This window comes from Bombus flavifrons, chromosome 12 (genome assembly GCF_040668555.2).
Source record: "Bombus flavifrons isolate JBK064 chromosome 12, iyBomFlav1_principal, whole genome shotgun sequence".
Taxonomy (NCBI): domain Eukaryota; kingdom Metazoa; phylum Arthropoda; class Insecta; order Hymenoptera; family Apidae; genus Bombus; species Bombus flavifrons.
Genome location: NC_138453.1, coordinates 9,571,090 through 9,584,326, shown reverse-complemented (window position 1 = coordinate 9,584,326; position 13,237 = coordinate 9,571,090). Strand labels below are relative to the sequence as shown.

Below are 13,237 nucleotides of genomic sequence, written 5' to 3'. Positions count from 1 at the left end.
TGCTACTAGGTTGGTCGATGGTTCGTACTGTCTTTGGGGATGCGCACCCATTACGATCGATTTTTATCGGTTACCGACGCGGTGTTATCTTCTGTGGTTAATCGCGGACAAACATCGTGCATAATATTAATTCGACAAATGAGTAGTATTTCGATAGAACGAAACTGTGGAATTAATTGCACTTTAACAAAATTTGTTGAAATAAAGCACGGAAATACTTGAACTGAAATGGTCGATCAATCAACTTGCCACGCAAACTCACGATGACTCAGGGTTCGTGTCCAATGGTTTATTTTGCAAAATAAATTGACATATACAATGTGGTACTTTAGCGAAAACGAATGTCCGTCCACGCGTTCGTTCTAAAGGACTTACATATGTGTTTTCAGCGTACAAATATGCAGCACGATGGACAATGTTCCTTTCGGACTTTATTTCGATCCACCCCCGAGGAAGGGGCCAGAGGATTAAACGAAGATAGGAGCGGTGCTGGAAACGAACGAGAAAGGACTGAAAATTCATGAATCGAAAGCTCAATATCATCCAAGCCCAAGTGTTTTTTTCTTTTTTTTTCTTTTTTTTTTTTAGCTAACTGCTCTCTGTCATCATTCGCAGCTTAATTATTACGATTCGACTTTAATTGATCATATGGAACGGTTGTGTGTCAGGATCTCGGAGATCCGCGTCTCGCTTAATCGTTAATTAAGTCTTTATAATTACTTCTTGACGAGTCTCTACGAGTAATTATCTCTAAAGTATCCTTGCGAAATGATGATGCGCGATGCGATAGAACATCAGAGCATTACGTCGAAGAACGGAGAATGGAGAATGGATTTTTCCTTATAAACTTGACCTCGCGTCGATTTTCAAGCGTCCAATACCTTCTATACCTTGGAGATTCGTGTTTTCCCTTTGACGCGACCCATCTTTCACACACAGACACACACACACAGAGGACGCTTTTAGAGCGGTCGAAATCGGCGCGAGGGCGACCTAAATAATCGGTCGATCAACCGCTATGCGACCAGCTACTTGCGGTGTGAATATTTCTAGAAATACGCGAGACATTCAGGTCTTATATAAAATTTATAGTTGTCCACAGTTAGACCTCTAATACCATCTAGTAACAGCCACACGAGATTCACTAAACCAGAAAACTAGACTTACTTCGTTAGCGATGTAATAGCGAGAGAGACTCGGCGGGCATAGGAGTACGTATGAGTCGTGAAACGAATCGATTCTGTTCGGGGATCGTGTGTGAGTATGATTAAACCTTTAAGTTATGGTACTTAATCGCTAAATATGTGCTACACACTATTATCTTACGTGGACCGGTGAATACTTTTCGATGAGGGGATGTTTCGTGTTATTCGCGTTTATCGGCTCGGGCTCGATAATGGCTTCAAGTGTAAGAAGCGCAGATGCATCTTAGAAACAGAGTTTCGTCATTTTTCAAAGTGATATTCGTTCACGGATTCTGGACCTGTGACTTTTAATTTTTATTTGAAAGAAGTACGAATACTATATCGATATCAATTGTACGATTATATCGATTATATGAACGTAGGAGTGTTGCAATTGGTCGAGTGTTAATTAAGTAGTATCCTCCGAAAATGACGAAAATTCTCACTTTCAAAGTACAGTTTAGGGGGACGTCGATTCTCACCGGAAATGTAGTGGCGCGCGAGTGCCAATGAGGCGCGACGAACGAAGAAACGAGGACGTAGGAGCGCAATGACTAAAGAGAAAATCAGCAAGCTACATCCTCGTCGCATAGATCCATACGCAATAGCACCATATTAACAACAACGTTCGCACTATGTAACGGAAGCGTATAAAATCTGAAATATTGGTAACGCAGCATTTGCTCGAAACGTACAGGTAATAATAAGATCATCGAGTATAGTCGTTTGGCATACGTTCATCGAGTTGCCCTCGAGAAACCTTAAGGAACTATTTTGGCACTAGAATCCACGTAACGTTAATCTTTAAGCCTCTTTTCGACTTCCTCGAGTCGCGAACCTCGTGTTTAACGTAAGTATGATTTACCGATACAGTGTACTTAGGAGCGTTTACTGGTTCTGATTACTTCCAAGTAAAATCTTGCGTACAAGATCTACTAAAACGACCATCGTCCCCGAGATTCGAAACGTACCAATGTCTAGAAATTTCAATATCGACGTTTTATAAGAATTTAATCCTGCCATCTTCGAATTCTAACTTTCAATCTCGCTTTTACGTGGATAATCGAAAGTATTTGGAATATTTAAAAAAGAAAAAACCCTCATCCGCTAACTCAAGGCCATAAATCACACGCATCTCGATAATACTTTTCAACTTTTCTTTGAACTTAAAAAACTACGATACAAAATGCCGATAGAGAATTCTTAGACACGATACTTGATCGAAACTCGAAGACCACGCTCGAAACCTTAACATCTACCAATCTGGACACTTAATAGCGTTCCACTTACGATGCTTAATTATCTTCTATTTCGTACGTATGTTCTCGGACAATAGAAAATTCTTAACAAATCTGGTTCGTTTGTAAAATTGTTTTAGTCCAACGGAATCTGGCGGTATAACTCTTAGAATGGTTTACAAAATTCGACATATGTATTCGTCCTGTGATACGGTCCTCTTCTCGAGTACATGTACTCGCGTTAGAATATCATGAAATTCCCTCGAAGATTCTCTCGATCGGGTCGATGAGGAGGCTTTCAAAACTTTACTCGGTTATCGACGCTTCGAGCCGCGCGATGAGACTCTGCAGGGGAGAAAGTCGTGCGTGGTCAGACAGGCAGACGGATGGCGCAGGAAGAGGGACATAACTGGCGTGTATTTAGCAAATCACTGCCACCCAGGACGGTTTTCTGTCTTTGACAATTACGTCAAGCAGCAACGTTTCTAAATATCGAAACGCACCCCTTTCGTTTCTCTATCCAACTCTATAGCCCCCCATGCTCTGAACCTGATTATCTCTTTAACCAAACGACACGCTTTTTGTCTCGTGACGATACGAGACAAGGACCCTTTTAGAAAAACAATTCCACCAGGTGTAACGCGTTTCTCGACGATGCGGCGAGCGGACGACTGTTTTCAGTATGCGTCGCGGACAACTGCGGTGCTCTATTACCCGATGCGGTTGCGGTTGGCGCGCACACAGAGCCACGGACGCGGAATCCGCAGCGGCGCGTCGAGTTCGTTAGTCGACGATTGTTCTCCGCGGTTCGTAGATCCTCGCTTTGGTAAATTTAACGGGCGGGCAGGGTTCATGGAGCGCGCGGAGAGAACAGAGGGGGAGAATTGAAGAAGGAAACGGACAAGAGAGAGAGAGAGAGGAAGACCGGTGGGAGAGCGATGAGTTAAGGGCTGGAAACTGGAGAGTCATTAGGATATATTGTCAATTCCAAGCGCCTCTGTCGGTAGCGACCTATGAAGCACAGTTTCCCTTGGATACGACCAATTTGCCCTGGTCACTCTATCAACTTCCACCGTGCTCCAGTCCTCATCGATCCGTCGCCGCGATTTTCTCCCCCGATGATTTTATCGTAGGCAAACCCAGACGCGACATCTTTTTATCGCTCTGCCTCTAGCCGATCCTCTTTTTGCTGCGGTATGAGTTCTTCGAACGGCACTGCTACAGCGAGCTGGGATGGCTACCTGATGGCTCGGCTGTCTCATTGATACCGTGATACTTTTCTGAAAGCCTCGTCTAAAATCTCCTGGAACGTCCCCAATGAGGCGTCGGCGAGTTTTGGCGTTGATGAGATATCTACAATGACTTTCTGTTGGACTTTTCGTTAAATAAAAATCGTTCTCGACGAGGGTGGAAGCATTGTTCTCTGATACCAAATAAGATTCGCGACCACCCGTAGCCGTTGTTTTGATTTGGCTCTGTGCGAATACTCGGAAGAAAATTTCTCTAGACGTGGAAATTTTTGTAGAAAATGGTTATCACGCGGACGAGCTTCGACTTTAACGCGTCACGTTCGACGCGAGACTCGACTTAATTTGTCCACGGTCCTCGAATGGGCAATGGACATCTCTCGATGCTCGTTCGATGGTTCGATGTTATGCTTTGAGATGTTTTACGATAAAGGCGCTGCACACCATTATCTCCATTAACTTTCTTTTTCTTCGATAGGACTTACTTCGTTTTGTAGAAGCTCAAACTTTGGACTTAATCCTGGGAGTATGCTCTTAGTGCTGGTCTTGATCTGACTGTAAATGTCCAACGACTTCTTGGGCTCCAGGTCTAATTCCAGGGTCTCCTCGATCAGTCGCGGTGGAATGCTTCCGCTGCGCTTATGACTCGGCACAAAGGTGCAGCTTTCTGGCTTCTGATTCTTCGGCCTGCCTTCCTTGTGCTCCGGTGTTAGGGTGCCGTTACCCAGCTTCCGCTGCTGTTCCTGAAAAGTGTCTTCTTGGACGTCGTCTTTTAACAACGCTCCGGTTATCACGGGTTTATTGATCTCTGATTTTCCAAAGTCATTGCTCAGCGCTTTCTGCTCCATAATCTCCAGTTTATTCGGGGTGGCGCCATTCACTTGGAGGTTGGGATTCGAGCGAACCGTGTCTGTGGAAATACTGGCATCCGTTGAATCCTGCTGGTCCATCGATCCTCCGGAACCCTGGGAAACGTCCAGATTGTTCTGTTTTCCCGTTATCGATGGCTGGAAGGAAGAAACACAATGTTCCATCACGATCTTCCTTTTCTCGCTTAAAATCGTCACTTACGCTTTCCTCCGCATCCTTCTCCATACTCGACGTTTTCGACGCGTTCAGTAATGCCTTTTCGGTGTCCGGCGACTTATCAAATTCCACCCATTTCGACCCTCCCTCGAGTTTCCGAGATAACGTATCGGACTCGTAACTACCCCCGTACATCGGGTAACCCAGATGGCCCGCATCGTATTCCACTTGATTTCCATAACGATAGCTGGGATTAACCGAGCCCTGGCTAGAGATCGAGAGGTCCGACTGCGACAATCCTGTATTCGTGCTACCGAATAATCTTGCGTTCTCGAACCCTGCATCATACAGGCATACTTTTTACTAAATATATTTTTTTTATAAAATTTTCTTCTTTTTTAAACATTCTTTGTCTACAGTGGCTACAAAATATATTTGCACATATCCTAATGTTCTGCGGCGAAACGCTTTTCCATCCGATCTATCTTTACACTACTGAATTTTCGTAGTCGTACGAATGTACGTACCACTAAATGATACGAAATTTAATATATCTGGATTTAATCGATTAGCGTTTAAACGTTATAAATCGTAACATCATCCGTTATAACTTATAATAGATACAATGGTGTGCGAATACTTTTTGCAGCGACTGTACGTTTCTTTATCTCGTACGATAACATAGTTGTATTATGAAAGCAACGTACCTGGCGCTTTATCTTCTGGAATTTCTTCTCTGTGGACCAGAGCCTGCTGATCGGTAACGCTGGCGGTCATGTCATCGGTGGATCCTTTGTTAGTCTCGGTTTCCTCGTTCTGATAGCTGGGTTGCACTTCGACAACGAACGAGCAGCCGTTATCTTGGTACCTGCGATTTTTATTATCCTCCACCGTCACCTAAAACGCGGAGACGAGCGAGCTTCGTTAACTTCTTCCCGCGGCTTTTTTCATCAAACCGGGCGTATACGGCTTCTACGCCAGCGAAAAGAAAACGTTTATTGCCCTATCTCGTAAAAAAAAAAAGAAACGAGGAATAAATACGCGGCGAAGTATTAATCAACGGTAGGGTCGTTGAATTCGCTTGTAGGGTGAAACGGAAGGGCGGAAGGGGCCAGATCGTTTGACGAATGATCGTGTCATTAGCGGGGTTCGTTTTGCCTGCTTCGCAATCTCACCTCGACCTTTTACTGCCGTTTCAACGGTGCAACATGATCAGGCTATGCGGCTCAAAGCACCCCGCAATTACGAGCTCGATGCATCATCAGCTGCTTTACTTCGGTTATCTATTCAAGACGACAAAGAAACGAACTGCCAAAAATAAGAACACGTTGAACGGTTCTCTCGATCTGCGTTTAGATATGATATTCCATAAAGGGATTTCTCACGAGCCGCTGACGCTCGCGTTCCATGCATACTGACGTATTTATAGCCGTATAGTGGTAAACATATCCGCGAGTATTTATGACAAACGTAATCCTTCCTTCTATAAGCGACTTTAAAATATTGCAATAATTCTGAAAGCAAGAGAGCCGTTACGCTGACGTCGCGAAATTCAGATCAATATCAGAATCCAAATTATCCGACATTTTGTGCGAAAGAATTGACTCAAACGATTTGAATATACATATGTGAGATATTAATTATGATTCCGATTACAATTGAGTAATGTGAAGCAACTCGCCGTTGACAAGCGAAACGAATGATTCCGATATGCAACAAAGGCAGCGTAGCGTATTCACGTCAGAACTAGGAAATTAATTTCCACCGTATGAATTTCCTAGATGATGTTTCTAGTTTACTCGTAGTCTACCATGGCCGTCGGCCGCGGATAAAAGCAACCGCGATCGGAGTTACTCGAGTCGACGGACCGCAGAATTAGTTCTCCCTATTGTTTCCAGTCTCTCCTATCCCGACGCATTTCTCTGTGTTTCGTTCGCGACTCTGGGCGTCGCAAGCAACGTTTCCCCGCGGGGCACGTCGCTCACGCCTTCCGAATTATCGGCAATGCCAGAGAGAAAACGCATCTTCGAACTCAACATCGAAAACTTCACATTTTGTTCTCGCTAGCCGATACGCCTTCGACTATCCAACTGTCGTAACCGAAAAAGTACGCTATCGTTGATATGATTTTGCTTTTACGATACATAAATTGTTACAGGAGCAACGTATCGTTTTATTCCTACGAGCTATTCCAAGAAAACAATGTTCTATCCGCGCAACAACCTTAGCCATTCCATCGACGATGGTTCGCGATCGATAAGCTTTCTATGTAGGTTCGTGTCGTTGAGAACAGGGCTGCCATTTGGAGACGCGTGACGCCTTTGATTTCGCGGTTACGCTGTCTAAAGTTTCACCCGAGCGATCCAATTACCGAATCCCTAGGCAACGAATTACTTCGACGCGTGATAAATTCTAATTAACCAAAAGTGTGTAAAGCATGTCGAAGTTTGACCCAGATTCTGCTCCGTGGCTTATAAAGTAACCGGAATCTGGCAGATACGTCCCCTATCAGGAAGTTACGGTTACCCGTCATCTCGAGGTGGTTAATTTAAAAGGTGGAGGGGGCGGTTCCATCGAACCAAAGCGGCGAGCCTTTTAGCCACGTATCGCGTCGCATTTGCCTCGCGGGCCTTCTTCGAGAAACTTCTGAGAGTTTCAGCAAAAGGAAGGAATCGGTCGTACCGATAACACCTTTGTCCTACCTCTTTGAAAAGGACAAAGAGTCGCGCAAGGGTAAGAGGAGACGCAAAGTGGCTTCTATTTCTCGATTCCTCGACGAAACTTGCTCCCAGAGGCATCGTATAACCGGGTCCCGAATCACGTAGTTTTTCACCAGCCCTCGGCAAAGTGGTGACTCGCTTCAGAAATCGACTCCGTCAGCTCAGATCCTACGCGACGGATCGACCAACGAATCGTCCACCAGAGACGCCACGTAGGTTTTCCGATGACGCGTGACAGTAAGTACTGGAATCCTAAGGATCCGCCGAGGGAGGAATTAGGAAGACATGTGCAGTAGTCTGCGAAATGTTTTCAACGCTTACCACAAGGAACTTTCATATGAAATATCGTGAAATTTCATTAGTACTACAACGAAACGTCGATCGTCATGATGATATCGGTCAACTTTCAAGCGATTTGACGATATACGTGCTATATAAAAATTACAGAACGTTTACCGCGAACATGTTCTTTATTATCGGTTGCTACATAAATTTTGTTCGTGGTTTCGTTTATATAGAGCATTCGTACGAAACGAGGTCTTAAAGGGGACATTTTATTCTACGTTTTTCGATCATTTCCTTGCGTAGAATGACTTTTTATTTCCTCGTACAAAGTCAGTAATCGGTCAAGTTTACACAAACAGATTTCCAAATTCGATTTGATCGAGAGGAAAGCACGAAACAAATATATTTCGTGCTCTCGATTTGTTCCTTTCCGTAGAATCTTGCTGCTGATCGCACTGTATTTAGTGGCACACCTTGTATAGGAGGGACGTGTTTGAGAACAAGGAGGGGCGTGCCACGTGAAAAGGAAAATGGAACGACGTCGCCATTCGTTCTACTTTAAAAGGATCTCTCGAAATCTCAGGTAGAAAGGTGGAACTCCGAGCAGCTAGGGCCGTTTTCGAAAAGCGAAGTGGCTAGAAACAGCCATAATTCAGGGATTTGCACGCTTCCGCTTCCGAGTAACTCGCGAACACTGGCGAGGACTCGAGGGTAACTTACGCTCTGTCACCGTAAGTTCCCGACCTAGTACAACTCTGGTTTCGCTTTGCCACGATTATTAAAGATCGTATTTTACGATCCATCCAGCGTTCACGCAAACTTCTTGTTTATCCCGAAAGAGAACGGAGGACACGCAGTTGCAAATTGAAATGGAAATTCAGCGGCGAATATGTTTTTAACGAGGAAGCTAAAGGCGTCAGACTAGTGGAAGTATATCATCGACGATATTATTTCATTACGATGTTGCACGTATAAATATGTATTGAGATCACAAGGGGAACGCTTCACCGAGAATTTAATCTTCCACGTAATAAATTAATCGATGCATAATAGGGTGCGAGATTACCGATCACGCGTTACTGATCCCGGATGCTCTACTAAACGGATGACGCGTAGTTCGTGTCCCTTCTACCTGCTATTTATACATCGGCTGCTAGTTAATAACCTTTTATAACCCAAATTTTTTTATATCTCTCGAGCGAGATCAACGCGAGCGGCGTTAATTGAAACTAATTATTTTTCTCGTCAGGGGAAATAATTAAAAATCGACGAATTAAACGAAAGCACGATGGGAACGTTGCCGGGAACAATCGCAGGACGCGGTGTTAATTGCAAAGTTTCGATCGAGTTTAACGAAAGAAATTGAATAACATTTCGAGCATAACGTTGAACAGGGCAAATGGTAATGGCAAAGCAAATGGAGACATTCCGGTGTCCAATGTATCAGGAGTCTCGAATACGTCTAAACTTTAGATGCAATTGCATCTTCGTGGAAACTCCGTAGACTCGTGATGGTAATACAACGGGACGATTCAACGAGGTATACGCTAACGTACGTACGCGACAGTTAATTTGTCGACTAAAGTTCAAATACCTTCGGCGACGATGCAAGCCAGGTCACGGTGCACCTCTTTAAGGATGCATTTAGTTCTTAGATGGCTCGAGAAAACGAAGAGTTTCCTTTTTACGCGGAAACTGCGCGCAACTCTGTGAATAGATTGACCCAGATCAAAAAGAAAAATTTAAAGAAGACGAGTTCGTTGGTAAATCGACTGTGCAGTATCTATATATTTTTGTACTCCACGAAAGATCATTGACGTCATATTTCTTGATATACACTGATATACACTGTCGTTCAGAGGTATCGGGGAACCCGTTTATTTATGCCACAAGAAACATATTTTAATTAGAAATTAATACGTGATTCACGAAAAGATATTAAGCGTTGCTTCTAATTAATAATTCACCGTTAGTTTGCGTGTTGTAATAAAATTTATCTGTGCCCCTTCTTCCCCTCTTATACTACAGTTTCTACCTATGAGAAATAAATAGAATAAAATATTTCAATAATATTTTCGAGGCAACAAAATATGTGATATTTTAAAAGGTCAATCGCATCGCTCCATTCGGCGAGGTGACATCCGATATAATGCGAAAGAAGTCAACGAACTGGATGGCCTTCGAAAACGCGCTTCAATCCAAAGACACGGCACTCGTAGCCTCGATAGTGTGAGTATTTCTCGAATTCTGAGGGTATTCCACGCGACCGAGGGTGAACACCGCGACTTGGCGCCAGGCCAAGTATTACGTCCAAGTATCCCGAGCATCCACCCCTTGAACCCTTTTTCGTTTCCTGTCCCCCTTCTATTTGTCCCGATCCACGAACAAACGCATCGCATGGTTTTTACATTCCTTTAAAGAGGAAGTGCGCTAAGGCGCTTGTCGTGGCTGAAATAACCAACAGCACAACGGATCTGTCTGTTTCTTCGTTTGTTTGGTCTATCCGGTGTTTTTTCTCAAAGTAGCTGCTGCTTTGTCGAACGTAAAGCTGATATTGTTGGCAACGTATCGATTCTTACTGCCTTAGTCTGACAATAGACGTCTCGTTCCTACCGCGACGTCACGAGCCAACCCCAAAAAGTCTTTCCTTCTAACTTGTTTGTCAGAGGATCAGATTTCTGACCCCTGCATTCGCCGAGTGAAAACGAAACGTTTCACCGGTTTATCGTCGATAATACCATTGAAGTATCCGCAGTGATAATCTCCCTACTCTTTTCGCCGATACCGTACGATCGTATCTTTTTATCGTCGCGGAAGCACGAACATTCGGCTCTCATGTAGGTACATGTCCCCAGTCTCGGCGAGTTAATTTCGTTTATCTGTCGATTAACGGACTTGCTGTCCGTGTGCATGTTACGAAAAGACTTATCACGGATTTAGGGATTCGATCATGAGATCCACAGATTCGGATCCACGCCCTTTCGTTGTTCGATCGCTTTCGACGGCTTAGGTCGCGCGCACTTTGCTCGTATATTCGTGCCGTCTAGGAGAAAGAAAGAGGGTTACGACCTAAAGACGACCACGGACAGGGAATCGAGAAGAAAGGACAGAACTGAACGTCGGAAAAAATTTGTCCATCGACGTCGACACCGACGACACTTCTCCGATTCATTTCGCTTCGATCCACGAGATGAAATACTTTCAAAATGAAACTGATTCGCAACTGGTCATCCTGTAAATATCCAGCTGGGATTACGTGTATCTCGCAAACGGTGTTTCGATGAAATTACACCGATATCCAGGTAAGGGGAGTAAAGATAGTCGAAGCTCTGACCCAGCGGATTTGGCGAATCCCTGGCAAGATGAGTTTCCACGGATAAGTCTGAGCCGGTAAGTAGGACGATAGGCGGAGGCGAAATTGCCTGGTAACCTTCGACCTTACAGGGCCGTACGAATCCCGATAATTGCGAGCCTGTTATCCCTGTCAAAGAGGAGCCACCGGCTGACCCAGCTGCGCGAATCTCCGGCTGGCGGATCGATTTCACGATGTCGTGGCCGACTCGCTCGAACAAAGAGAAGTATTAATCCTGTATGGCATTGATCCGGCATTCGGTTAACCGTTAGCGCTTTACGTCGCGTGGGTACGACACAGAAAAATGCGATAAACCAACGTACTGTACACTGATCGATTCGCACGAATCGCGGATCGCTCGATGTTTTTATTACGAGATAAAAGATACGAATTCGCGAATCTTGATAGAAACGAACACACGCGTGCTCGGCGATCGGGTCAATTAGTTTAAGGCAACGAGCTATCGGCTGGTTTTCTCCGGCCGACATGTCAATTTGTCAATTTGTCCACCTTTCCGCACCTGTTGCGCCTTTATTGTACATGGGATGCCGATTACTCGGTTCCAAAGACTTTACACGTTACCAGCAGACGAATCGAAAACCTTTGTTTCCTCGTATCTTCGAAGATCGACCGAGTTCTGCAACAGCCAGCTGTAAAGGGATCAATCGATGTTCGTTAGATTCTCCGGAGAAGCATTTCAGACACCGACTACCAGGTTTTGTTGCGGAAGCTCCTTGAACAAACCATCGTTCATCGATTTTTACAAATTAATACTATGACCTCGATTTGCTGAATCAATTAATCCTAAAAGACTCGAGTAATCAAACGAAACGTTGTCATCTTTCGTACGAAACTGTAACTGCATGAAATATAATAACGTGTTGCACATTGTTACATGTGCAGGTTCACAAAAATGTAATACGATACATGTTTTAAAATTTCATTAAGACCGTAATGAGACTCGACTGCAGTTATTAGTTAAAATCTACACAAAAATTACAGGATATTTAATTAATAGTCAGTAAAAAAACCTGGGGTATATTTAAAATACGTATTCATATTCTTTTGCTACGCGATATTGTTCGGAAAATCGAAATCTTACCGTATTTTGTTTCTCTTGCAAAATTAATTAACAGGCCTTTTGTCCCTAGTTTCGATCAGCTTCACCTTCCACGAGGATTAACATACATTTCCATTATTACACGAACCATCAAATGCACCTTGCAATTGGTTTTGTCTATTCTGCCGTGCGGATCGCTAATGATGCAACCTTCCAATTATCAATGAATTGCGTGTAATTGGATCAGCGGAAGAAATCCTTTATCCGTCAACAAAATGGAAACCCCCCCGCCCATGTATTTCAACCGCGAAATAATTTGGATCGATGGAACATTAACGTCGACAGAATCCCGCGAATCGACCAGTATTCTCCGAAATACGATAACACGTAACACTCTGACATAATATTTGCAATACTGTCGTTGATGATCTCTAATATACTCACTGCTCGCTCCTCCGTCTCCACGATAAGATGATTATTCTTGAGGGTGAGAGTGATGATGTTCCCGTTGGCATTTTTATTGGTATGATTCCCCGGAGGAGTGTACTCCACCGGAGTGGCGCTGGCCACGTTTACTTCCTCCATGACCTCGGTCTCGCAAATGTACCTGGGTCTGTCGAGGCCGTTCACCAGCTGAAACCAAAAGAAAAAGAAGCTGAGATATCTGCTCCCCGTAGTCTCTGTACGGTGGAACTCCATTTATCTGAACTTGTCACCGGACAAACAGTTTATATAATTGGATTTCATATAGTAGGGGAGCGTCAATTTCCCCCCTCCCCCCTCCCACTGTCTATTGTTTTTCGTTCACGTAATAGGTGCTTACGTTCAGACAGGTGAATTCACCAGCGAAAGTTCAATTAGTCGGACGTTAATTTCGTTCGAATAAATGAAATTCTGTCAGTAAATTCACGTAACGTTATGATAGTAAATGAGAGAAGTACGACCGTACTGTGAAAAAATGCAACTGTCACGGTTCTATCATCGACGAGATAAAAATTCTACTATATACGTACCTATCGTTATGCATATATTAAGTCAAAAATCGATTCTTTTAGGATCGATCTGTTCTTCGTACATCTGTCGTTAAATCATATAAAGCAACAAAACCGGTCGATCGAGTTGGTG

At 43.9% G+C, this 13,237-nt stretch overlaps 1 protein-coding gene across 1 annotated transcript in view; it reads right to left on the bottom strand.

Annotated features, from left to right (window-relative positions):
• Positions 1–268: 268 nt before the first annotated feature.
• LOC138185690 (uncharacterized) overlaps positions 269–13,237 on the bottom strand; it is a 56,296-nt gene continuing 43,327 nt past the window's right edge. Inside the window, exons 4-7 of the mRNA XM_069124840.1 lie at positions 12,557–12,745; positions 5,403–5,592; positions 4,741–5,033; positions 269–4,676 (exon numbers count right to left, since the gene is read on the bottom strand). Of these exons, the coding sequence (XP_068980941.1) occupies positions 4,125–4,676; positions 4,741–5,033; positions 5,403–5,592; positions 12,557–12,745 (1,224 nt within the window). The 3' untranslated portion in view covers positions 269–4,124. The remainder of the gene's footprint in view (positions 4,677–4,740; positions 5,034–5,402; positions 5,593–12,556; positions 12,746–13,237) is intronic.